The sequence below is a fragment of the Zootoca vivipara genome, chromosome 8 (assembly GCF_965207765.1).
Source record: "Zootoca vivipara chromosome 8, rZooViv2.hap1.1, whole genome shotgun sequence".
Lineage (NCBI taxonomy): Eukaryota > Metazoa > Chordata > Lepidosauria > Squamata > Lacertidae > Zootoca > Zootoca vivipara.
The window spans coordinates 65113742-65141064 of record NC_142591.1 but is presented as its reverse complement, the minus strand read 5'-3'; the positions used below and the strand labels follow the sequence as shown (position 1 = coordinate 65141064).

The 27323-nt window shown below is 43.7% G+C and overlaps 1 protein-coding gene and 1 long non-coding RNA gene across 5 annotated transcripts in view; one reads left to right on the top strand and one right to left on the bottom strand.

Annotated features, from left to right (window-relative positions):
- Nucleotides 1-3518: 3518 nt before the first annotated feature.
- The window catches only part of LOC148684882 (uncharacterized), a 32624-nt gene continuing 8819 nt past the window's right edge, over nt 3519-27323 (bottom strand). Inside the window, exons 2-4 of one of the 3 annotated variants that reach the window (XR_015951554.1) lie at nt 24283-24364; nt 7615-8063; nt 3519-6223 (exon numbers count right to left, since the gene is read on the bottom strand). This is a non-coding gene — a long non-coding RNA (uncharacterized LOC148684882). Of the gene's footprint in view, nt 6224-6325; nt 8064-24282; nt 24365-25660; nt 25794-27323 lie in introns of those variants that run through there. The other 2 variants (XR_015951553.1, XR_015951552.1) reach the window with 2 other exon arrangements.
- NIPAL2 (NIPA like domain containing 2) overlaps nt 25366-27323 on the top strand; it is a 46700-nt gene continuing 44742 nt past the window's right edge. Inside the window, exons 1-3 of one of the 2 annotated variants that reach the window (XM_088675734.1) lie at nt 25543-25989; nt 26938-26981; nt 27036-27114. Coding sequence is in view for 1 of the 2 variants with exons in the window: in XM_035125965.3 (XP_034981856.1) it covers nt 25897-25989 (93 nt within the window). In the remaining variant the exon portion in view is untranslated. Of the gene's footprint in view, nt 25990-26937; nt 26982-27035; nt 27115-27323 lie in introns of both variants that reach the window. The other variant, XM_035125965.3, reaches the window with a different exon arrangement.

The window sequence follows — 27323 nt, the reverse complement described above, 5'->3', positions numbered from 1 at the left end:
ATTAAAATAGAAATGCATACATCTCACCACATTGGGGAAGTCTGTGACCAGGTGGTCAGTGTGCCTGCTCAGTGTGCTGAATTTCCCCAGGTGCTAACTGGGGGGATTCAGGACCTCTGCTCTCCCCTACTTATAGCATTTATCTTTAAATTGGAATGGAACTCAACAGACCTTTGAATAATGAACTGTCCTCCATAAAATAGGACACCTGAGCACCCTCTATAAAAGTGATTAGACATATTAATTAAGGGTGGCCCAGGTATAGAAGTGGCTAGGACTTAGACCTCATGGCTGCTTTTGAGAGGCCTGCAGACCCAGAAGACAGACAAAACGTAGTGCAGCCATCTTGGATTCTGTGAGCCACCTATTTGCATTTGCTTTCAAGGCCACCAAATTGTGCGGTCCATGGTCTACCAGACTGAGGCAGAAAAGAGCGATGTTTTGGCCAGGCCAGTAGGAAGTTAAACCTCTGCCTTCCAACAGTATGTATAAAACTTTGAAAAAAGAGCTGCTCTCTGCAGTTCTTCCCAGCTCAAGCAAGACAAATTTATGGCTAGCGGGCAGCTTTCCTTATGCATCCTTGGCTCCATTTGGCATCCATTTCGACTCCATAGGGGGAAAGACAATATGCAGACCAGAAAAGCTAAAAGGTCCAATCAGCATTACCAAATGGGATCCTTCTTCTTCTTCTTCTTCTTTGTGATTCCTACATATGGTGTATGTTAAAGACGAGAGCTATGTTGGTAAACACACCCATGGCAGCCTTCAGGGGGACTGGTGCCAATCACCAGCAGAACAATAGAGCTCTGAGGCTGAAATTGGCCATGAAGTGTGATATGCCATGCAGAGGCGCATGCCTTTGTTTTTCCAAATGTGTTCATGTTTCCATATGCAGTTTACTAAAACACAGAGCGTCTCTGTGGAGCTGGAAGCGGCTGTCATTTGGCAAGAGCCTTCTACCAAACAGAGCATCAGTCTGGGAAAAGAGGAAGCCTGAGAATGAGTGTAATGCTTTGTGTTTCTTTGCATGGTATCATCTCCATGACAATAATAACTAACACTCCATTCCCTCCCAGCGGAAGGTTTTTCAAGGCTCTTTGCGGATGCTAGAATCCCTCAAAACATGTTTGTGGGACACATATTTGTTTTTGATTTGGAAAGGGTTAGGGAAGTGTGTGAAGCAGAGGGGGCTGAGAGCTAAGATGAAAATACAGTTCTTCACATTTTATGCATTGGAAGCAAGGACCTGTTCGAACATACACTAAGTTGGCACACATCAAAATACCACAAGGATGAAGAACCTGAGTCTCTCCAGATGTTGCTGGACTACAGTTCCCATCGGCCTCTGTAAGGATGGCCAATGTCCAAGGATGATGGGACCTGTTGCTGCTTGTAGGTTTCCCCACAGGCAACTAGTTGGTCACTGCAAAAATAGGAGGTTAGACTGGATGGGTCTTTGGCAGAACTCTCCTCATGTTCCTAACATGTGGAAGGATGGCAGGTTCACCATTCCTTATCTGAGGCCTGGTCTAGGCATGCAGCAGAATGAGGTGGTATAATGCTAAAGTGGCAGAGCATGTCATACAACTTCAGGCCTTAGTTTGCTGGGTGTCGTTTTTCATGCTGTTGTGGGTAAAAAAAAAAACCCAGCAGCTTCCTCTAAGTAAATGATAACATGTCAGGAGAAAGGTTGTAACCTCACCAAGTTGCTGCTATGCTGGCTTTCTATCTGTAGGATTTTTTTTCTTTTAAAAAACAAATCAATAAAATAGGAGGGCAAATTAAAGAATGCGATTGACCACCCGTGGTCTGGAATGGTACAACCCATGATATTGCCTTGGGGTTCTATTCCTGCTTCATTCTGCAACACATATAGACATATACACCAGGCTTTAGAGACACAAGACATGAGTTGCAATTTTCGCACAGGCAACCAACTAATGACCTGAAAATGTGTGAGGCAACTCTTATCACCTCATTTGATGTCTGTTACACAATTAGGTTTAATACTGACAGAATCAGTGCATCAGCTAAGTTGTGTTACACAAGAAACAAATGGTCAAGCAGCATCAGCTTGACAGGTTGATTTCCCTTTCCTACAGTGTATATTTATAGGAACTGATGTGAGGGCTGATGTCTCGTGGTAATTTGGAGACAGTTCCTCACCTTGGCTTCTTCTATGCGGCAGCTTCCTGTGTGATGGCTATTTTCTAGCACAGGAGCTGCATTCCTTCACGAATTATTTCCAGAGGCCACATACCACTTACGTACCCTATTCAGGCATAGCTGTCAAGTTTTCCCTTTTCTCGCAAGGAAGCCTATTCAGCATAAGGGAATTTCCCTTTAAAAAGGGGGAGAACTTGACAGCTATGTATTCAGGATCATGCATTTTCAGTAATTTCTCCTGTGGTTACCATCTGGGATGGTTTGTTGCCATATGCATATGTTTGATGGTTGTTGTTGTCGTTTTATTCCTTTTATTCAGCACAATAGTACAATGTGTGTACAAAACAGCAACAACAAATTTTAATGCAAAGTTCCCGATTAGCGTTCAGTGTAAAGTGATATCATAATGTCGCACTCTTAAATAGGCTTCCGTCCCTTTTCCTTTTCACTTCATTAAAGTCCTTTCAAAAAGATGGCTGTTGGGAATGAAGTGCTGAAAATGCTCAGATCCTTCCAGGTGGGACAAAAACTGAAAGATTGATCCTTGTTCTTCAGCTCAGAAATCGAGTTTATGTGGTTTTTAAAATGTTTTTTTAAAACAAAAACATTTAGCATCCTGTAACAAGAAGTATTTCCAGGTTGATTCACATTAAAAGACAGAAAACAATAAATATATAATAAATCAACCGCAACAAATAAAAGAGCAGAACAACGGCAACAACAAAACAGCATAAAATATAACATCAATTTAAAAGGTCTGGGGAAATGGAAAGGTCTGGTGCCATTAGAAATTCATGTACTGTAGGTGATAGGGAAGCCTCCCTGGAAAAATAATTCCATATGTAGGACATCATTATTCCGAAGGCCCTTCCCCAGTCAACACCCAATTTTATCTCAGATAGTGGAGGCAGCCAGAGGAAAATCCTTGGGGAGCATCTCTGTGCACTGGCTGGTTGTAGGTTGATGGGAGAGTAGATGCTATAGCCAGGACAGGGCTAATGAAGAAGATTGGTTGAGGATCTGTGTTCCGCTTTGGCCCAGCCCTACCATTAGGCAGAGTGAGGTGACTGCTTGGGCAACAGATGCTGGAAAGGTATTGAAGAGAAGAATTGTACAGTATGTACAATGAGGTCTCCCTCGCTAGCCACTAAGCTAGCCTGATTACCTCAGCTGTAGCAGAGGACACACGGTTTCATTGCCAGTGTAGAAATGAGATTCAACTGTTGACTTTTGTATACAGTATAGGGGAAGGCATGGTCTTCTCCTTTGCCTCAGGCTGCTGCACGGTGTATTGGGTCGGTTCTAAGCCCACAGTGTTTATGGGATAGACACACAGATAAGGGCTGTCTTCGCCGTAAACCAGCTCCCAAGTCCATTTCCAGTCCCCTCCCTCTGAAGGGAAGAGTCTGGAACCTGGACTGTGTCACACAGAGCCAGGGGCCAAAATACTCTGCAGCTTAACTAAACAGTTGCTTCTGTGGGCTGGCCTCTTTACCGCCAGGCAGCCCGCGAGTCCAGCTCCAGCTCCTTCCGCCTTCCCGCTGAGGGGTGAAAAGGCTGGATCCTGGACTATGTCATCAACCGCCAGGAGCTAGAAAAGGCTGCCATACACATACCAACATATCCATGATTTTATTGTACATCTGTGTGGATTTTAATTGCAAGTGACTTTGTAAGCTAATCTTGGCTGAAAAGCAGGATATAACTCACTGACTCCTGCTCTCTACTGTAACTAAGACTGAGAACATGCAACTGAAATATCTTCATGTTGTTTCTCCGTTTACCCATACTTCACTCATTTCTGCTGCTCCTCCCTGCACCCTTCCTTTGTCATATTTCCTGTACAGAATTGGCAGACTGTAAGCTGGTGTCTAAACCACTGAGCCTCTTGGGCTTGCTGATCGGAAGGTCGGCAGTTCAAACCCCCACGACGGAGCGAGCTCCTGTTGTCTGTCCCAGCTCCTGCCAACCTAGCAGTTCAAAAGCACGCCTGTGCAAGTAGATAAATAGGTACCGCTCCGGCGGGAAGGTAAATGACGTTTCCGTGCGCTCTGGTTTCCGTCGCAGTGTTCCGTTGCACCAGAAGCGGTTTAGTCACGTTGGCCACATGATCCAGAAAGCTGTCTGCGGACAAACGCCGGCTCCCTTGGCCTGAAAGCGAGATGAGTGCTGCAATCCCCTAGGTGCCTTTGACTGGACTTAACTGTCCAGGGGTCCTTTACCTTTTACCTTTTTACCACAGAATTTCAGACTGTAAGCTCCTTGAGGCAGGGACTTTTCCTTTTGTACTCAATAAAGGGCCGGGCACATTGTTGGTACTAATGAAAGGGCTGGAAATAGACTTGCAGAGACCTTTACAACAGGGATGGAGAACTCATGGCCCTCCAGGTGTTGTTGGACTCCAAATCCCATCAGCCCCAGCCAGAATGAACAATTGTCAGAGATGAAGGGAGTTGCAGCCCAGCAGTAGATGGAGCGCCTCAAGCTATTCCTTCCCCCACTTCGGGACATGTGACAGCCATGACTGGAACTCTCAAATGTGCTGTTCTTTTTTCTAAAAGCAGCTACAGTGTGTGCATGCCACAACCATAATTCAAACCTCTCCCTGAAAACAATTATTAGCCACAGAGGGGGAAACATACAGGTGCCTGTGTGCTTTCCCCTCTGTGGCTAATAAAAGCTCTAGGCAAGGGACAATTTGGGTAGCGGAGGCCATGAGGAGGGAGAGAAAAGGGTTAGACCAGGCACCCCCAAACTGTGGCCCTCCAGATGTTTTGGCCTACAACTCCAATGATCCCTAGCTAACAGGACCAGTGGTCAGGGATGATAGGAACTGTAGGCCAAAACATCTGGAGGGCCTAAGTTTGGGGGTGCCTGGGTTAGACCATCCCTGCACCGCAGTCCCAATCCAAAGTGGGTGCCCCACAGGTTCTTTTAGAAGAGAGGAGTTGCTGGATCTATGTGCACCTGCTCTGCAAAGTAGGGACAGGGTAGAAATTCGATTCACTTCCTGTTTAAAGGTGACCCTGTCAAATCTCCACTACCCGATGCAATTCAAGAACTGAGACACAACCGTCCTTCAAAATTCACACTTTCCTGAATTTTGCAATGCAGTTCTTCAGCCAAGTAACATGGAGAGAAATGCATATACCGTAGTAGGTAAAGTGCCCATAAACATGCATATGTTAGTGAAAATAATATGCAAAAATCGTAAGGGTGCAAGATTTCAACCCCCAGTGCTGCCTCCATCTTGCTGTGTGCTTCCGTTGCTGGGCTCCATTGAAAATGCCCCTTCGCCATGCAAACCAATAAGTGACGTCTCCAGACAACGGAATGACTCTTTTCTTATCTCTGCAGCTGCAATCTCTTGGGTGACACAGATGCCGTTAGTGTTTGCCCCACAAGAGACTGGATAGGGAAGGCAAACGTACACACAGACTGTTGTTCTTTATCAGGGAAAGGGGGCATAACGCAAAAGCAATTTCCTGACCCTTGAAGTGGTTACGGATCCCAGATCAGATAAACTGCAGTTTAGGAGGCCGTTCTATATAATCTGCCCAGCTCCAGTTAGGATGCTCGTTGTCCCCTCCCCCAGTGAAATATATTCAGGGTTCAGCTCTAAACAGTAATGTTTGGGGAAAGCACAATCTAAAACAGACAAATCTGTATGTGTTTAGGTTTTGCTTTCTTTCCACTTTTAAATATTAAAAATTGACTCCAGCTGTGGGGTAAAGTAACGCCCAGCCTATAAAGACATTGACAAATAAATCACAGTGCAATTTGCTGCGCATTTTTGTGAGGTCTAAACACCAGTTCTTGAAGGGAATTTTCCATTATTACATCTTGGGAAGAGGTCTCTGCCACCAACAACTCATTTGACTTTTATGCTTCATAGAATCATAGAATTGTAGAGTTGGAAGGGGCCATGAAAATAATAATCATCATCACTGGATTCCAGTGGGACCAGCTTCTGCCATTACTCTTCTGGAAGATGGGTCATTGTGTTCAACTCCCAAGCTTGTAAGCCAAACTCCACAGAGGTGGTCACGTTAATCTTCTGTAGTGAAAGCAACAGACAGTCTAGTACAAGGGGAGTTCATGTGGTGCCTTCTAACACCCAACAGACCCAGCCAACATGGTGAATGGTCAAAAATTATGCTCCAACAATATCTGAGGGCACCACATTGGCGATCTCTGTGACGATAAGGACTCGGGACTCCTGTAGAAATGTACAACTGAAAGTACGACCTTGAGGGTTTTCCTGTTTGTTCTTCAAAAAGGAACAAAAAGCTAGGAGGAAGTTAGGGCTTTTGGTTGCATGGAACCACCTATGCAGAGGTTTTTTTATGTCAACAATGTGAAAAGAAAAATCCTGTGAGACTCTTTGTGAAATTTCATTGTCATTCCATCCCATACATTTAAAGCATATGGCTCCTCCCAAAGAATTATGGGAATGTAGTTTACCCCCACAGAGCTTACAATTCCCAGCATCCTTAACAAACAACAGCTCCCAGAATTCGTTGGGGTAAACCAAGTACTTTAAATGTATGGCACGGAGGTGACCTGATATTGCTATTTAGCGACTTATGGTTTTTGAACAGAGAACCTGTTTTAACTATTAAATAAGCCCTTTGCTTTTGTCCCTTACTTAAGGGAGGTTAAACATTCGTAGGGAAGATTTTCCTTCAGGTGAGAGTGGGCTCTAATTTCCCTGAAATACCTTGGCAATTGTTGATCTGAGGGATAAAATTGACACCAACTTAAGTAGGCCTGGGTAAGTCAGGCCAATGTTTCATCTAGCTCAGCACTGTTTGCTCTCTAAGGTTTCAGATTATTTGGGGGGGGGGGCAGGAGCAATCCCAGCCCTACCTGAAGATGGCAGGGCTTGAATCTCTCCAGCTACTGCAGAGCTACAGCCCTTCCATAATTCTATGGCAGACCATTCGTTCATTCTTTCTTTCTTAAAAACCCCATAAACCATCTCAGAAGATCTCAGAATGGTGTTCAAACTTTATAAATTTCATCCTTCTCACAATTCTGTTCCTCAGATGAACTTTATTATCGATCCCTTTCTACTGAAGATGTAGCTGAGATGATGGCTTCTTACTATGACTGAACTATTATTTGAATAGAGAACCAAACCCTGAAAAAACTACACTGAAGCACACTGTTTTGAAGCTCCGACAGCCAGCCAGCTGTACAAAAGCACTTATCATCAAATCAATATTTTCTTTTAGTGTCCACTTGGACACGAAATGCAGAGTTGTGGGGGAAATTGTGCAGTTGGGAAGAGGATAGTGTCCAGTTTGGAAAAGCGAGGGGTGGGGAATTAGACATGGTAGGTTTATGTGCTTATCAAACACTGAATGGTAGGCAATGTCAGCGACAGCATGTACACAAATTACATATGGGTAGAGTGTGCTCACTTTCCATACTATATTAAAATACCTTATTCTTCTGGGCCAGAACCACCTCGTCATCTTGCAGCAGGTGACACCACAGCAAGGATGCCAGTAGAGATGATCAGCCAACTTTCCAGAAGGAAAATGTCCTGTGATTTGTGACCGCACAATTCCAAGTCAATTTATTTCTGGACTGGCGCAACCTTTGCTTGTTTGTCTCCCAAACTGTTTCTTGAGCCACAAGCAAAGACAAACGAGAGAAGATCAATTGGTCCTTTCCTCTCTTTGTCTGGCGCTGATTAAAACAAAGAAGAAGTGGTGTCTGGGTTTCGGCTGTTCAGTGCTAGGATCAAAAGGGCACCCAGTCCTTTTAGTCAAGGATTAAAGCGGGGGTGGGGTGGGGGATACAGTGAGGCAGTCTGCTGTGATCTCGACTGTTTAAAATTCAGACCCTCTTTAGCGGCAAAGCATCATCTGCTCCACACCATCTGGCAGCTGTGAAGAAAATAAAATTGCATGTACAAGTACTGTCAATTTACAATTTAAATGGGGTTCTTATGTATGGTTAAAAAAACAAACAAAAAGTTGGGTAACAAGAGATCTGTTTATATTAGGTTAATTACGTCTCATATGTATCGTGGGAGGTGAACACTGTTCCTTTATCCCAATTAGCTTTCTCTATGAGGAAAGGTTAAGCAATTTAGGCCTTTTAGTTAGGAACACGGGAACATAGGAAGCTGTCTTAGACTGAGTTGTACCATTAGTCCATCTAGATCAGTTTGGTCTCCAGCTCTCCAGCAGCATTCCAGGATTTCAGAGATAAGTTTCTCCTAGCTCTATATGGAAACACTTGGGATTGAGTCTAGATATCTTTGGCCTACAAATCACATGCTCTACTCGTGAGCCACAGCCCTTCCTACTTTTCATTTGGTTTAGAAAAACAGAAGTAGGCAAACAGGTTGTTTTCACAAATGAGCATTAAATGCCTTCAATCGGATGTGTAATTGAAATGCAAGCCCACATTGGACAGAATGCCCATTTATTTCTGTGTTTGCTCATTTTATTAGGCACCCTCAATCTGAACAAATTCCTTCAGTAGCACCTTAAAGACCAACTAAGTTTATATTTTGGTATGAGCTTTTGTGTGCATGCACACTTCTTCAGATACCAAGTGTGCATGCACACGAAAGCTCATACCAAAATATAAACTTAGTTGGTCTTTAAGGTGCTACTGAAGGAATTTTTTTATTTTGCTTCGACTCAGACCAACACGTCAATCTGAACAGTTATTTACAATAGGGACTGGGAAATTGTGTTGAACTACAGCTCCTGTATTCCCTAACCAATGAGAGCATCGAGATGAAATGGGAATGAGGCCATCAGGGTAGCCGCTAATGCACTGCCGGAGAAGAAGAGGGAATGTATCACTCGAAAATGATAAAGGCAGAAGGAGATGCAGATTTGCATAAATATTTCCACATGCTAATGAATTGAAATTATTATTATCATCCTCTTGTAGGCGACATGTGGACATTCTCATGTGCTAATGGTTGGTGAACATGTTCCAACCAAGCTCCTGGGCTAAACATATACCAGACATGGGGCAAAGAGGGCAGCCCTTCAAATATAGTGGTACCTCGGGTTAAGAACTTAATTCGTTCTGGAGGTCCGTTCTTAACCTGAAACTGTTCTTAACCTGAGGTACCACTTTAGCTGATTGGGCCTTCCGCTGCCGCTGCATGGCTGCCGCATGATTTCTGTTCTCATCCTGAAGCAAAGTTCTTAACCTGAGGTACTATTTCTGGGAGTCTGGGAGTTAGCGGAGTCTGTAACCTGAAGCATCTGTAACCTGAAGCGTCTGTAACCAGAGGTACCACTGTAGAGGACTGCCCTCCTGACAGTCCATCAAATCAAGAACTGTAAAGTAGTACACATGGCCACCCTAAAGGACATGGAGGATCTTGGAGAAGGCAGGAGAATACAAACCACAGAAAATACTTCTTGACATAGTACATCATAACAGGATGTTTAGATAGTTTTTTTCCACGGAGCAGAAATCATTAACAACTAGTTGTGATGATAGTTAAATTAAACACAGAAGTACAGAAGCTGTGTTTCTATACCACTGGAACATATGAAGCTACTTTATACTGAGTCAGACCCACTAGTTTTTTGCATTGTCTACGCTGACTGGCAGTGGCTCTTCAGACAGGGAGTCTTTCTGAGCCCTACCTGGAGATGTCAGAGATTTGAAGGGCTCCCCTCTTTGTCCAAGTCTGGTTTGCCCATGACAAAGAAACACAAGAACAGTGGCCTGGAAGTTGCTCAACAAGATCTATCTGGGACCTTCTGCATGGGAAACAGATGCTCTGCCACTGAGATTGGCTCTTCCCTGCACCAGATGATGGGACAAACACCCAGAGATGGCCTTCACACCCTGCTTGTGGGTTTCTGGAGGCATCTGGCTGGCTGCTTTTGGAAGCAGAAATACTAGGATAGATGGGCCTTGTTTTGTTCCAACAGGGAAGTTCTTATCACAACATCAATATACATAGTAGGGCCTGAATGTGCTTGTGTATGCACATTTTTTCATACTACCGTCATGAAAGATCGTGAAATAGCACCTTTTCTTTTCCTAGCCCCTCAACATGTGCATAATTTAAAAGGTGCACAGCAAAGGTTTTAAGGGGAAAGATGAAAGTAGTTGTGAGCTCGGAAGACAGCTCAGAAATATGGCTTGGGTACAGCAAAGCACATGTGTAGTTCTGTTCAAGTCCAAGGTTCCTTCAGATGCAGAAAGATGTAAAAAATGACTGCCATGTATATATTTGTAAAGATACAAGTGTGCTTCGCTTGTTTGATGAGACCAAGAGTAGTCCGCATAGATGCTTTAAACGGCCAGATAAATGAACAGATGCTAAGACAAAAGTAGGTACAACCCCATCCATACAGATAGCAAAAAGATTAGGAGGAACAGATTTCAGGGGGAAAGGCAGTGTTCTCTAGATGGATGTTATGTTGAGAATAGATTACAAGGTGAAATAGAGGGAATATGGATATCAAGATGTTTAGCATGACTAAGGCACAGATCATAGAGTGTGCCGTGACATTTCAGTATGGGGGAAAGAGATTTCCGCCATATTGCACCCATCAGCCTCTGCCAACATGGTCAATGATCAGGGATGATGGGAGTTAGAGTCCTAAATATTTGAAGAGCACCAGGTTGCAGAAGACAGATATAGCCAATTCCAATGGATATCTGTAAAGTACCCACCCACATATTAAAATTCGGGGTGCAGAGAGAATACACGACTGTGAGGAAAAATGACCCCATAAAAGATTATGTCCAAGATGTCAAGGGGAAATCTTGGAGATATCTTTACATGTAACATACACAACTGTGGGCCACTTCAAGTGTTCCACGTTACCCAGGGGAAACATTCTTGTGCAGGAAATACTGTGATGCCATTGTGCAGATTGTCTCTTTTAAACACATATGGACGTCTGAGAAGCCACAGCTAATTGGCGACTGGTTTGTGATAAGATCTAAAAACACGTAGCCCCTTTTGCTTCTGGGCACTCGCTCCAAAGAAATGACTTTTTAAATCATCACCTCACAATTTTAGGAAATATATTCCCTTACCATAAGTGGTAGATTCTCAAAGTACCTTTAGATCTCCTTAAGGCAATTAATTTATTAAAAATAAAAAAGACATTTTGCTAAGTTCCACCTACGCAATAGCTGTAGAAGCCAAGTTTTGGTTTTTGGGTTTTTTTTAAAAAAAAAAAGTTAAATGGGGCCTTTGTTTTTGTGGGGGTGGATTCAAGGGAGCTACATGTACATTGAATATCTGGATTTAGGGCCTCCAAGAATAATTATCAGCAGCTTAAAAACATGGGAGCAAGCTCCTTCCTAGCATTTGCACAGCTGTGAGCAGCGCTTTAAGTTTTTAATGATGCTGTTCTATCCCTGTGCTGCTTCTGACTTAAAACCACTCTCTCTTTTCAATCTGCTTTTTTTCCTTTGTGGTTAGTGTCATGCACAATCTCATCAAGAGGAATCTCATCAGAAGCCACTTCAAAGACAATTCCCCTCCTTTTTACAATGGTAACATCATCTCTCATGCTTCAGCAGCGCTAGCATGTACTGGAAAACATCTATGTGTGATGGGAGGGGTGGGGTGGGAGAGCAAAGGAAACAATGCATCACGGAGGGAGTCCTTAAAAGGCATCAAAACCAAACCGAAGGTCCGTGATTGCAAATGCTTTCAAGGCCTGGGAGTGGTGGACAGGATTCCAAGGCAGCAGCCAGATGCAAATATTGCTGCAGCTCTCAGTACTGAAGTTATGTCCCCATGGTTTTGAGCACCAAGATTAATTACCATGGTCCGCTATGAGGCTGTCGATTCCCAGGGGTTTCTAAAATTAAAATTGGATAAGTGGGAAGCATTCACTTGTTTGCAAGTGCAGAGTGGATGGGAGGTGTTGGAGTAAACGGTGTGCTATAGAGGTATCCTTTTGCAATATTTTTCTGGGAGGAGAAGGTATACTATGGTAAATAATAGCATTCAGAAAAGCAGAGAGGGCAGCAATGGCTTCAGGTCATCTCCTCTACTGATCTTACCTTGCAGGTAACTTGGTGACTTGGCTACAGAGGCTCCTGGTCCGGTTCTGCTGCAATTCTTATTATGTGCCACATCAGTACATAATAAGGCCATAGTTTAGCTATGAATGAGGGAGCTCACCCGAATTGTACAGCTGAGACCTGGGTGGGTGAATTGGGAGGAGTGGATTGTACTCAGTTCTGCCTCCAGCTACCCCCAGGGTACTTGGTGCTAGAAGGCTGCTGTGGCCCATAAGATATCTATTCTGCTTACCAGAAAGCCCCTTTGTCTTGGAGTTGGCTCTGAAGACTTCTACCTGTTGTGGGAAAGATTGGGGATGCTGCTGGTGCTACTCAATGGTCTCCTTTACTGAACTGGCAGAGGTCAACTTGAGTGCGGTGTTGTATAACCCCAAGTCAGTGTTGTAGAACTGGCAACATTCATGCTGAGCCTGCCTTGTCCGGAGCAGCTCAGGACTTCATGGCTGCCCCATGTTGTCAGTGGACCACACATAGGGAGGAGCACACACTTGATTTGGTCTTCACTTCAGAGAGAGTGGGGGGGTGGTGGTTTGGCTATTGGGAGAATAAAGTGCATCACCTTGCCTTGGCCAAAAGACTATCTGGAAACATTTTGGCTTATGACAGCAGTCTCCTATCCCCTGTCCCCTCACAGAAGCAGGGCCGTCTTACCCATAGGCGCTAGGGGTGTGGGGCACCCGGGCACTGGGCTCTCAGGGGCACCAGGCTGAGAGTCCGGGGACTGAGAGTTGAGTCTGGGGAAGAGCCCGTCTGTTGGTCGGAGCACCGCGGCGGGCTCTTCTGCTGTAGGCAGCCCTGCACCACGAGTTCGGGGGCAACTGAGCCAGTGAGACCCTGAGGCGGCCAGCCATCTCTGCCCTCCTGCACGCCTGGGACTGGGCAATGGGGGGGGCACGCCGGGCAGATCTTTGCACCCTGGCACCACATATGCTTAAGACAGCCATGCACAAGAGGGATGGGGAACATCTTCAGGTGGTTTGTCTCCTGAGATATATAGAACTAGACAGAACCCTGAAGCCTCTCATGGATTTTCTTTCACCCAAAGCTGGTGATTCTGCTGAGGCGTTTAAAAAAATAAAATCCTCACAGGGTTCTGGGTTTGGCATTCTGAACCACTGTTTATGGGTTGTTTATTTCATTAATTATCTGCTTTTATTCTTCTCTGCGATGGAAATGTTTATGCTGCAAATTGTTATTTTATTATATTGTGCTTTTAATTGGTTGTTATTATTTCATGCTGTGAGCCACCCAGGGAAAATTGTCATTGGGTGGCTCTATTTAAATAGAGTAAATAAATAAAATAAATAGAAGAACTGAGCTTGCATTGCTCCATAGCTTACAACAATGGAGTAGTGTGAGGTAAGAATGGAATCACCTCTCCCTCCCTTCTACCAGTGGACCTGAATACATTGTTGGACTACAACTGCCACCAACCCCGAACACACTCACTGGCTGCCGATGAAAGTCAGAGTACAGCAACAACTGGAGGAACAGAGTTTCCCCACCTCTTTATAAACAGAACCTCATGTGCTTCATATGTGAATGTGATAGAAATGTCAACAACTGCCTCAAGACATTTAGTTTGGTTCTCCATCAGTCAAAATCCCAAATGGAAGAGGAAGACTGCAAAACACAAGGTCATCCACCAAGTGGGAGCGCAATCGCTTTCTGCTAATGAATAAGGAAAAGTCCAATTCACAATGGTCTTTTTGCAAAGACTCCCACACGGCGAGCTCTCTTTGTGTGTTCTCCAGCAAGACTAGAATTGATAGCCATCCCATTTCCAGAGGGCACCACTCACCCCTAACGTTGAAACAAAACCAACTTTAATAACTTTACTTTATATATACTCCATACTTTAATAGTAGTGATTTTATAACCTATGATAATCAAATGAGAAATTCTTGAACTCGCCAAGCTGTGCCTGTTTTATAGAAAAGAAACTATTGCACTGGATTATATAGATTCGTCGTGTATTTCTCCAAACTGCTCTGCGTTATTATTATTTTTAAAGCCCAACCCAAAAAATTCTCAGTCAACTAGAAAGTGAAGTTGCCTCCCCCACCCCACTATACATATGTGGTGGGAATACTGTCCTTCAAAAAAACACACAAAAACTTTTTCTTGTAAGAGTAAATTACAAAGCTAAAGAAAGCCTTGGGGGCTTGGAATTTGGGTAGATTCCATTTATTCCATATGTGTGAAAACTGGACATGGAACAAGATGATCCACAACAACCAGCTCTATGTGTTACGCCCATAAGCCTCTCTGATTGAAATCCCCATAAATCTTTTCCATCTATAATCAACTTCCTTGTCTGGTACAGCTTGATTTCAATTTAGGACTCTCTCTCTCTCTTTCACATTATTCTTTCCATCATGTTTATACCCACAGTAAAAAGCCAATCTCTAAATACTGTATATCAAACGACCTTTAATACACACACACAAAAAGTTATTTTCAAAAGAAAGATCAGTTCCTGATGCCTAAACAAGCCAAAAAGGGGACACAGCCATGAAATATGGAATAAACCACTGACCTTTTAACTTTAAAATTGTTATAATATGGTGGAAACATAATAAATATGATAAGGAATGTTCTGAAGATTCTAAACACAGAATCAAATTCATGACAAGAAAAGATTTACCTCCCCTGAAGGAAGGTAAATCTTGCATGGCATTTCTGCAAAACATCTTTTACATACCAATTGTTTTCAAAAAGGGTTCAGTAACATTGTTAACAGAAAACTGGTGTGTGGGTTGTGTGTCTGTACATGTGTGCTTGAAGTAAGCAAAGTATGCACCTATCCAAGTCATTTCATTTGGTTTCTTACAGTGGCTGCTCAAAAAGTACTCTGCCTTAAGGGAGCAGACAGTATAACCTGAAGTATGTATCTACATTTTGATTGCTGTGTACTAACAAATGTTATGGTAGTGTCAGTGACATGATAACTCCTCCTGACAGTACTTGGTTGAACCACTCAAATGTCACAAAGGGATGTGGCAAGCAGGACATGGAATCATAGAATCATAGAGTTGGAAGAGACCACAAGGGCCATCCAGTCCAACCCCCTGCCAAGCAGGAAACACCATCAAAGCATTCCTGACAGATGGCTGTCAAGCCTCTGCTTAAAGACCTCCAAAGAAGGAGACTCCACCACACTCCTTGGTACCAAATTCCACTGCCGAACAGCTCTTACTGTCAGGAAGTTCTTCCTAATGTTTAGGTGGAATCTTCTTTCTTGTAGTTTGAATCCATTGCTCCATGTCCGCTTCTCTGGAGCAGCAGAAAACAACATTTCTCCCTCCTCTATATGACATCCTTTGATATATTTGAACATGGCTATCATATCACCCCTTAACCTTCTCCTCTCCAGGCTAAACATACCCAGCTCCCTAAGCCGTTCCTCATAAGGCATCGTTTCCATAACAGAGGGGTAACCAAAGCTTAAGAAATGAATAGCCTGCGGAGGCAGCAGAATGTAACAGCCTCCCTTGGAGGCTACTGCCCAGTGGGGCTGGTGGGACAGAAGCCACAGAGACCAAAAGTAAATGGAACCAGAGCCAACAACAGATAAATAAATAAAATCCTACAGATGTAAAACCATGGTTTGTACAAACCATAGTTTCCTGTAAACCAAAACTGGAAATGCCGGTCAAATTATTTGGATGTAACAGCAAGCTATTGTTGGCCAGTAAAAGACCAAATTGGTGTGTGTGAGAGAAGGAACTTTGTGAGCCTAAGGCTCATTCAAGTAATGTCGAACTATGGTTTGGTGTTATGTCTAAACAGAGCTAATGCTATGTCTTTGCCGGTCAAAGTAGGCCAGGCTTTCCCTTCCAGATATTATGGACTACAACTTTAATCATCCCTGACCATTGGCCATGTACCTGGGGCTGATCAGGGTTGTAACCCAAAATTTCTGGAGGGCACCAAGCTGGGGAACGCTGGTGTGCCCAGTTTCGAGCTGGATGGACCAAAGATCTGCCGTGTATAAGGCAGCTTTCTGTGTTCTATATTTCAAAGCTTTACCCTTTTAAAAGTTAGCTCTGGACTACATTTAAGCACATTCCACCATGCTTAACTGCTGAATCAAAGTTAAATACTGAGTTGCTGAAGAATTGTGTGTTTTCAGGACGCATTTAAGCATTTTGGTTTCACTGAGAAATGATCAACAGTACTTACCATCTCTCAAGGCAGCTAAATTCTTGCTACTTTGCCTGCACAGTGGGTGGAATACAATGGCATGCTATGGCAATTGCTCCATAATTGATGCATATTAGCTTGCCAGATGGAATAATTCCCCCTCTCTTCTCACTGTGCAGTGGGTTCTCCTAACCCCTGCAAGCCAATCTGGGGCTCGTAGGGGGAACAATGGGAGGAGGGGAAAGCCCCATTGTGCTAGGGAAGTCCTTGCACAGGCTTCTTATAGCTGGACTCCTCAATTAATCTGGCCCACTCCCTTCAGGCTGCCCAAGCCCATTACTGGGGCTCATTAAATAGCAGCGTCCTGAAAGGGAAATCACTTGCCAATAACCAAGTTTCCTTAGCAATTTGCTCTGTGGGGCAAATGGAGAGCTCAGTCTAGAACTTTCACCATTCTAGAAAACGGCTGAGAATCCTTGCCAGTGCATGGGAATGCAGTGGCAAACATGCAGGGGTTCCTCAGTAGACAAATAAATGTAGAAAAATATTCCCTGAGAGCAGATTGTTTGAAAACCACCAGGATAGACAATATGGCTTGTATTTATAAGCCTGCCATATGGCTCTACAGCTCCTTCTGCAAAGCTATTCTTATTTTATCATCTCCGTATTCTTCAGCAGAAGCGTAGTGCTTCTGAATATGTTTTGCAGATTGGAGTTTTGCCGGAAAAGATGAAGGCATCAGCTGAGAAAGCTTAGGCTGGGAGGGAGAGCATTGGTTTGAAATCTACCTGGACTGTTTTGCATATATATATTCAGGCTACAGAATGTGTGGCATTTGAGATTTGGGACAGAGGCAATCTTCTTTCTGTGGGGCAGCACAGAAACAATCCATTTTGTCCAAAGGGGGGACACCAGTTTGCACAACTCTGCATGGATGGAACCTGCTTTGCTTTTAGGATTTCACTGTCAGAAAGTCCCGTGTTTGTTTTTAGTGAAGTAGTGTATGCTGACATCTGGTGGCACTGGGGAACCAGATCTTTGGTAAAGAAATAGAGCATGATAGGCTTTCAGAGACTCCTGTTCTTCATCCGTTTCTCATTTATTATTCAGCAGTTTCTTTCTTTTTTTATTGATTTCAGAACTTAGTGCTGCGATGTTAACTGCATTGTGCTTAGAAGCAGTGAACTAGCTTAATGATAGTGAAGAATAAATTGCCCCAAATCCAACTAGCTTCAGCTGAATGCATGACATCTGTTAGAAGAGATTTTTTTCTGGAAAGGACTGCACACCTGCAATCTAAAGTGGCACAAAGGATCCTGGGAATGGTAGCTTGCTAAGGGTATTGTGAGTTGTTAGGTGGCCCCTGTATCCCTTTAGGTGGCCCCTGTATCCCTTGTAGAGCTCAAGTTCCTAACGTTCCCTTGGAAGAGGCGTTGCTTGTGAAACCATTATGGGAAAGTGGAGCCCTGAATGTGCATTAAAAAAACAAGGCAACTAAAGACACCAAGGAGGTTACAATTTGTCAAGTTTACATAAAATTAATGGCAAAGCGAAAACCTCTCAACAAAGCCCAAATAATTATCAGATAAGAAGCAGTACAGTTTGAGGAATATATTCATAATACTATTCAAACTGACATTTTAAGACACCATCTGAATAAGGAGGGACCTAAGGATTTTGCTTGTTTGACAATCAGTTGTCAAGGTTTACAGGAGATCCATTATAGGACTGTTTCTTGCATTAAATTTTGGATTAACATTACATTTAAATATCACTTCCTTTACTCTTACCCTGCTTTTGATTAGCTTTAAGAGTAGCTGATGGTCTTGCGACTTGGATTTTTTTTGTTTTAATATTTTGTGTACATGGACTGGAATTTTATATGAAATTGTGGGTTTGATCTCTGACCTCTGTTTACTAGAATACTGATTTCCCACTAATTTGATAGCATAGGTCCCTACCAGTATAGGGGTCTACTGTAAACAAGCTGCTCACTTTACATAGCTGTGTTTGGCTCCTAAGTGAAGAAGTATGCATGGTGTATACTTTGGATACTGTAGTCTACTACAGGAATAATAAAAACCACATAATAGCTGTTCAGCTTCACAGGTAGCATACACATTTGGGGGGGGGGAATGCTACATGACTGTTAGGGAGAGAAAGATCATTTTCATACAGTGAGAACCTATGATTACTCAGAAGTAAGTTCCACTGTATCGAGTTCAATGCGGTTTACTTCCATACAACTGCGTGTGACATTTCAGCCTTAGAACTCAACCCTATGCATATTTGCACAGAAGTAAATCCCATTTAGCTTGATAAGCCTTACTCTTAGGCAAGCCTTAGTTGCTTGACGGTGGGATGGATGCTTGAGAACTATAATCTGCTTCATTTGTTTGTCATTGGGATCTGTTGCTGTTGGCATTAGCCAAAGGAGGTAAACAAGGCAAGGACTAGCCAGAAACAAAGAGCTTTGAAATCTAATAGAATCAGCTCTTGAAGAATGGTCTTTTCTCATTCCTTGTTTTAGCTGCACCTTGAGCAGGATAGGGAACCTGTGGTCTTCTAGAAGATGGATTACAGCTCCCATAACCCATAACCTTTGGCCATGCTGGCTTGGACTGATGGATATTGAAGTCCAACAACATTTAGAAGGTCATCATCCTTGAACTTGAAAGTCAAGCTGGCCTTGATTAGCTATCTGTGCTTTACCAAGTTCAAGTTCTCTCGTGTCCATCCTGACCTTCTGGTTGGCCAGAAGAAGCCCTACAGGAACCCCTTTGGGTCAGCCTCAGTTCTGAATGTTCTCTCTGCATCTTCTTGCAAAGAAAACAGAACTTCCTTGCAACCTTTCCATCTTTGTGTCACCTGCCTTCTATTTACTTTTGATATGGATTCCCTCCCTAACTGTGACTTCAGTTTCCAATTAGCTAAAGAAGAGACCTCACAAACCTGACTCAGCTACTAGACTCAGGTACAAAGTTAACTGGAATCTGTTGGCCAGGTTCCTGATAGTACCTGCAGCATAGGTCTCAACTCCCTGGAGCCCTGGGTGCCCAAGCACCCACAAAATTCCCCATGAAGGGTCCAGGCACCCAAAAATTCCACTACCCATGGCCCCGGGCACCCACAGTCATGGGGCCAAATTGGCACTCCTGACTGCACAGATTAACTAGATAAGAGTCAATCTTCTGATGCATTCTAATCAATGCAGGTGTGGAAAAGAACAGGTAATTGATTGCACCTCCTGGGATGGGCAGGGACCAGCACCAACAGAAATACTGTTTTTGGTGGCATCAATAATGTGCTTCAATGAAATGGTAAAAAGGAGGGTGCAAATGAAAAATCTTTTCATCCTTTTCTCACATTCTTTATGTTTTTACCTCTAGGTTTGGCTTGATTTTCAAGAAGAAGAAGAAGAAGAAGAAGAAGAAGAAGAAGAAGAAGAAGAAGAAGAAGAAGAAGAAGAAGAAGAGGGGTATTTAAAACAATGAGGCACTTTAGATACTGCAGCTGCAGTGAAAGGAGTTTATTAAGAGGTGACAGAACTGGTCCAAGGTAGGACTTTGCCTGAGGTGTCAAATTCCAGGAGCACCTAGTTTAGCTATGCAAATGTGCTGGATGGAGAGTATTACTGCCTCCATGTTTAGAAGGTGTACGCAGTTTAGCAGTGCATGGGGTAGTTAATATCCTCTCTGTTCAGCAGGCACTGTGGAATGACACTGGCTGCCCTGGGTAGGAAAACACGACAGGCTGTACAAATGAAAATGTGAATATAATATCCCGGTCAAGGCTTGATAATGTAATGGGCTATTGTTATGCTCAGCATAAGATAAGGCACAAGAAGGCAGAACTTTTAATATGCCTAGGCAGTAGAAAATTCTGCAGGGAAGGGCAGCCATGACTGGAGCCAAATAGCCTGCAGTTTATTAAAGTTAATGTGACCCTCCTCTGGGGTCATGAGCTGGTTCTCTTAAGAATATATTAACACAGTTTTGAAACTAATCTGCATAAGGTGCCAGATTCAATTTAAAAGTGTCAGAATACCTTCAAGGTTTTAGCAGCGAGGAGGCTGGGACTGAAGTACCTGAACTGAGGTCACACTAATGGTTTGAAGTCGAAGTGAAAGCAAAATGTTGTCTGATGAATCTGGCAACTTGTAATATATAGTTGGGGACTTGTAGTTTGTTGTCTCCAATCCCAGCTGCATTACCTGCCACTGACCATCTCTATCAGATCTCACCACCCTATTCAATGAGACTTACTCCAAGTTAACCGTGTAAAGGATTGCAGTCTAAGGGGGCAATTCACCACTGCTGTTTTTTCCTGTCCCTTTTGATTTAGGACTTCCAACCCCATAACACAAATGTTGGTGTTTTTGGTAGATCGAGACAAAAGGAATATTCTGTTTCAGAACAACATTATCTGCATTAAGGTTGCGATCTTACAGAGCTTTCTACTGCATATAATTTGTGTGTGTGTGTGTATTCCTTGTTTCCACCCTTTCTACTATTTTCACAGTATGACTTGTGGAAAATTCAACCTAACCAGTATTTCAAGTGGGTCAGTATTAACATATTGGAAGCGACTCTGTGTTTCTTGATTTTGAATAACCTTTCGCTGACTTTTTATTTTATTTAAAAGAGCACTGAAATGCATTTTTAGATGTTAAAAAAATGTGTAAACATGAATATAAACTTCAAAGGTATTTACACAATGGAATTGTAGCCAGGATGGGAGCCACCATTGCTAGATAAAGTAACCACTGTAAAGTGGTACAGTAGTACCATAGTAAACCATAGTAAAGTAACCATTGCTAAAATAAAGTAACTTTTCTTCTGACTTCTCTCCCTACAAACAAATATTTCCTTTGAATATACCGAGTTTTTAAAAAGTAGTGTCGCCTGCCCTGTGGAATGCCCTCCCATGAGATGTCAAAGAGAAAAACAGCTACCAGATTTTTAGAAGACATCTGAAGGCAGCCCTGTTCAGGGAGGCTTTTAATGTTTAATAGATTACTGTATTTTATTTTTCTGTTGAAAGCCGCCCAGAGCGGCTGGGAAAACCCAGCCAGATGGGTGGGGTATAAATAATAGATTATTATTTATTTATTTATTTATTAATTATTATTATTATTATTATTATTATTATTATTATTATTATTATTATTATCCAATCCAGAAGTCAATGTGCAGTCTTGCAAATAAGGGTCCTTTTCACAAGTGGATATCCCCATCCACTTTAACAAAGGGAGCAGGTCTATACGGACATCCCTTTGCACATCTGGGGCTGTTGAAGCAACTGAGAAATCCTTTGCAGGTATAGAAGTTCCTTGAATACATTGGATTTCATACCCCTACGAAACACTGCTGGATCAGGATTATATTCTTTGCCTTTCATATCCAAGAGATGCACTGGCATTTTCTGGCAGGAAGATTAACCTTTGTGTATTATTTTTTTTAAAAAAATGTATTACATTTATTTATTGCTTGAGTGCCACAAATCTCTGAGAATTCAGCACCCAATTTGTGCAGCCAATGATGAGTAAGCTGGCGATGCATTGAGGCTGTTTCAATGCAGGAACACCTCAAAAGCATTAAGGGCATTGTCCGAGGGGACTGAGAGTGTGAGAAAAAGGAGCCGGGATTAGGCAAAACAAGTCATGGTTTCTTGGGTCATGTCTGAGACTTGACCTTAATGCAGGCATAGGCAAACGCGGTCCTCCAGATGTTTTGGCACTACAACTCCCATCATCCCTGACCACTGGTCCTGTTAGCTAGGGATGATAGGAGTTGTAGTCCCAAAACATTAGGAGTGGTGAGTTTGCCTATGTCTAGCTTAATGTGAGCACAGGTCTCCAACACTGGCCACGGACGGCCAACCAGGTGGCTCTGGGAAGCTCAGGTAGTGAGTGTGTTAGAGGTAGCAATTCCCTATAGTCAGCTCCACTCACTATCAGTTATTAACAGGCCTGTCTCTCCTGAATTTGTCTAATCCTTAAAAAACCCTTCTAAGCTAGCGCAATTATCATCTACTGCCTAACAAAAGCACTTCCTTTTGTTTGATCTCTTCTGTTCTCCTTCCTCTCTGTTTCCCATCCAAATTGCTCTCGCGGCGATTCCTCAATAGTAATATGTGCGCTCATTGCCAGTGGAGCCATGAGTCTTTTCTCACAGTAAATGAGCAGAGATGTACTAGAAGGGCATGCTGCTATTATTACGGCTGAATGGCTTGTGTTTCTGGGACTATTGCCCAGTAATAATAATAAGCAAACCTGGAGTGGAGCAGAGAAAGAGTGCAGGCTGCCAACCTAATTATTCAATCAAAGAGTTTTGCTTGAAAATATGGTCTCCCTCCTGTGCCAGTTTAAGGAAATGGCAGCAGCGTTCTGGCTTTGGAGCTGCAGAAGGCTTACAGGTGGGCGGTATTAAACATTAAGGGCCAAAGAAAATGGGCACTTCTTCTGAAGGTTTCATACCCTTTTCAGGCAGCCTTCCCACAAACAAAAAAGAGAGAGAAATATTAATATACCTAAATATAAACCTGCCATTCCCAGTCTGCACGCCAATGACTGCCTTCATTATGCTGTAACCTAGGGACAGGGCATCTCTGGTCCTCCAGATGTTGTGGGACTACAGTTCCCATCTTTCTTGACTATTGGCCTTGCTGGCTGGGGCTGATGGGAATTGGAGTCCAGCAATCTCTATAGTGTGGGAATGTTAGGGATGTGGATTAGGATATATTATTAGATAGATCCTATCCAAGCTTGTGTTAGCAAGCTTCCAATATCAGCAGAGTGACATTCCCCTTTTGTGCGCAACAAAGCGTGTGCGTTCAGGTTTGCTAAAACCTGTACAATATTATACTTCCTGGCAAAGTCCCCTTTTGTCCCTCTTAAAAGAAATACACAACACAGTGTTTATAAAATAAGATAGAGTTTACTTACAGTTTCATCCTGAGTTAACAGCATAATCTCAGAAAGGCAGGCTTACGTAGAAAAGTTACAATTATATACATGTGGAGACTACTTAGTAAAGTAAGACTCCATCTGGTCTCTCTCTTGGCTGCAGGCCAAGAGGGAGAACCATCCTAACTGGAGATTCTCTGGAGATGTGTTCCCATCGAAGGAGAGAAGGCTAAGAGAGAGAATGGCTGCTGGCTGGGAGCTTCTATCTGCCAGCTAATCCATCTCATCTGCATATCTGGAGGAACAGGAACTTAGTCAGGTGTCCCTCCAGGTGAGTTCCTGTTAGTGGACACTCTAGGAACTGTTGTGACTTGTCTGTGTTCCATCCCACATACAGAACACAGGTTTCTCTTCTGTAACCACATCCCCTCAGGGTCCCTTTAAATATTAAGGCTCCATTTATAGAACAGTTGGAGAAGCTTTGGACATTTAGGTGGGTGTACAGAAAGTGAAATTTGCCCATTTCACACTTCTCTGCCACATGCAAAACAGAGCATCAGATCTCTCCCAGTAATTAAATGCGCAACATAGGAAGCTGCCTGGGTCAGAGCATTGATCTATCTAACTGAGTATTGTCTACACTGACTGTCAGTGGTCTTCCAACATTTCAGACCAGGAGTCTTTCCCACTCCTACTGCAGATGCTGTGGGTTGAACTTGGGACCTCCAACATGCAAAGTGGATGCTCAGCTACTGAGCCATGGCCCTTCTACGGGTTTCAGTTCTCAGAGATAACTTGGAAATCCAACCCTGGGGAGATTTGTGCAGCAGGCGGGGGACTCCCCAGCTGGTTCCTCCCACCATTCCTCTGTGTCCAACCGGTCAATGGCATTGGGGCTTATTCTGATTGGATACCAGTGTGTCCAGTTCACATGATCAATCAGCTTGCTGTTTGGCACTTGTGCGCATATGTTAGTGCACATGCAGCAACTTCTTACTTATTTAGAACTTTCTTGCCTGCTTTTCAGCTGAAAAGACTCCCATCAGACTCGCCCATAGGTGGGATCCGCACAATGTCATGCAGGTGTTGCAGCATCATCTTTTGCAATAACCAGACAAGAGGCATGATGAGCGAAACCAAAGGAATTTCATGTGAAACAACTCAGTGGTGCTGGCCAGCATACCTAAGATTGCCCCATGTGCCAGATCCAATTGGATTTTTACATATGATGATGAACATGAGGTCTTCATGCTCAAATGAGTGTCAAAGTGTTGGTGCTGACCTTTAAAGCCTTAAACGGCCTTGGCCCAGTATAACTTGAAGGAGCATCTCCACCCCCATCGTTCAGCCCGAGAGCCTTCTGGCAGTTCCCTCCCTGTGAGAAGTGAGGTTACAGGGTACCAGGCAGAGAGCCTTCTTGGTAGTGGCAGCCACCCTGTGGAACGCCCTCCCTTCAGATGTCAAGGAAATAATCAACTATCTGACTTTTAGAAGACATCTGAAAGCAGCCCTGTTTAGGGAAGTTTTTAATGTTTGATGTTTTATTGTGCTTTTAATTCTGCTGGGAGCCGCCCAGAGTGGCTGGGGAAACCCAGCCAGATGGGCGGGGTATAAATAAATTATTAATAATAATACTAATAATCCAACACTGTCCAGGGAAAAATATTTTTGCCCAAGGCACTATGAACTAACAAGAAAGCAAATTTCAGCACAGTAACTTAAACTCATCCATTGCCAAAATGCAAGACTTTGATAATACTTTCTGGATTTAGTCAGCATATAGCTGCTTTTCTGCTCCCAGTCTGCAGGATCTCTCCTTTTTAAAAAACAAAAACAAAACTGAGGACATACAAACAATGCATTGTCCCTTGGCTTAGCCGTAATGCAGCATAGCTGCCAAGTTTTCCCTTTTCTCGCGAGGAAGCCTATTCAGCATAAGGGAAAATCCCTTAAAAAAAGGGATAACTTGGCAGCTATGTAATGCAGTCCAATGTCCCCATTCAGAAGGAACGTTTTGGGTGCTTGCTTGCATTCCCATGGCCACTGGGAAATCCATTGCAACCCTATGGCCGTTGGCAAGGAACCGATGGATTTCACAGGGCCTTTCGGTGTGATTCTTTTCTATTGTGTCCTCCGTTAGTATTGAAAGAGTTAAATGGCAAGCTGTCGCAGCTCAAACAGGAGGTAGGTGGGGCTGGGATATACGAAACCCACAAGCAGCCTTCAAATCTACTCTTGCGCTGCTGCAGAACTGTCCACGGTTGTTACTTGCAATATTTTCCTTCCTCGCGCAAAAGAGTAAAAGGAAAATACCCAAACAAACAAACAAACAAATAACACCCGCCCCCCATCTCAGCAGATGTTCTCTCTTTTGCCAAGAGCTCTTTAAAGCACCTGTGAACTTCCGGGCAAAAGAAAACAGCAACCATTTCTCTCCAAAAACAAACAGTCCTTTCTTCTTCCTCCTCCTTCTCCTCCCCCCCAAACAATCCTAGACCAGGAAGTGGGAGAAAAGTTTGAAATCCGGTTTCGCTTGCTGCGATCGCTGATGGCGTTGCTTGGGGCGGCCCGGTTGTCCGAGGCGCGCAGCTGAAGACCCCGGAGAGCGTTTCCAAAAGGTCGCCTTGACAATGGCGAAGGCGCGCTTGGTGCAAAACGCCACCCTCGCGCGTAAAGAGAGCAGCAGCGGGTTTCTATCCAGCGGGTGGTACTACTCAAACCAGGTAAGCAAAATGTTACACAGAAGACTTCACCTCTGCCCTGAATAAGAGACTTTTAGGGCCAGGAAAGTGCATCTGGCACAGCGATAAATGTTTAATGTTGGCCAGTAAAACAACAGCAAAACCTCCGCAATTCTCTACTGCAAGAAAGCGTCGTTTTCTCCCTCTCTTTGCACTCAGCACCATAAATGTACAGTCAACGTTATATACAGGACTCTTACATCAGAGAGGTGGTTGTGACGATGCTATAGGGCAGGCATGTCCAACAGGTAGATTGTGATCTATCGGTAGATCACTGGACTTCTGTGGTAGATCACTGGCTCCCCTAAAAGAAGGTCAACACTTTAGCCCTGCAACCCCCCAAAAAACGGGGCCTCCCCCCCCCAAAAAGCTCAACAACTTGAACCCAAAAAGGGGGTAGATCACTGCCAGTTTTTAATTCTGTGAGTAGTTCGCAGTCTCTGGGGAGTTGGCCACCCCTGCATAGGGCAAAGGAGTACCATGAACTCTTTGGAGGAGGGGTGCGTTAAGTGTGCGAACCTCGTGGGCAGTGTGCAAAAACCAGCCAACCACTGGGACACCAGAAAACAACCAGAGGCTGTTTTCAGAAAGCGATTTGGTGCCACCCTGATGTTGAAACATTTCCACTAGCGGCTAGTGGAAATGTTTCAACATCAGGGTGGCTGTGGTAGCTTTTCTGTGGGGCGATAGGAATGCCCGAAATTTGGAACCGGTGATGTCAGATGTTGCACCCTGTTGCGCCCTGTGGAATTGTGGGAAAGAGTGCAGGAAGGCAAAGAACTTCTCCCCGCTTTCCCTTTCTGTGGGTGGTAACCTTCTGATTGCAAGGCAGGCCTTCTACCACTGAGCTACAAGCCCTTCCATGAGGCAATGACTTAGTTCAAAATGACGTAGCCAATGAGAAAAACATTTCTCCTCTTCTTTCCCCAGGCAAAAGTGGTTTTGCCACCCTAACAGCATAAAGTAGATACGAGGTTGTTGTTGTTTAGTCGTTTAGTCGTGTCCGACTCTTTGTGACCCCATATGAGGAGGTGACAGTAAATGAAACACATGATGTGGCATCATCGCAAGGAGTGTTCCCCTGCAAGGGGCAGACAGTGAGCTGAGGTGGGGGAAATGTTGAGTGTTATGATGTCAGGTCACACCATTTTTGTTTTACTGGATATTACCATGGAGATGCACGGGAACCATGCAGTTGGCCATAGCTACGTCTACTCAGTAATGTCTAGTTAAGCCTTCAGTAATTTTTAGGGCAGTAGAACCTTGGATTATTACCAAATGCTAATCAAACTGTAGAATGTGAGTAAACAGCATTA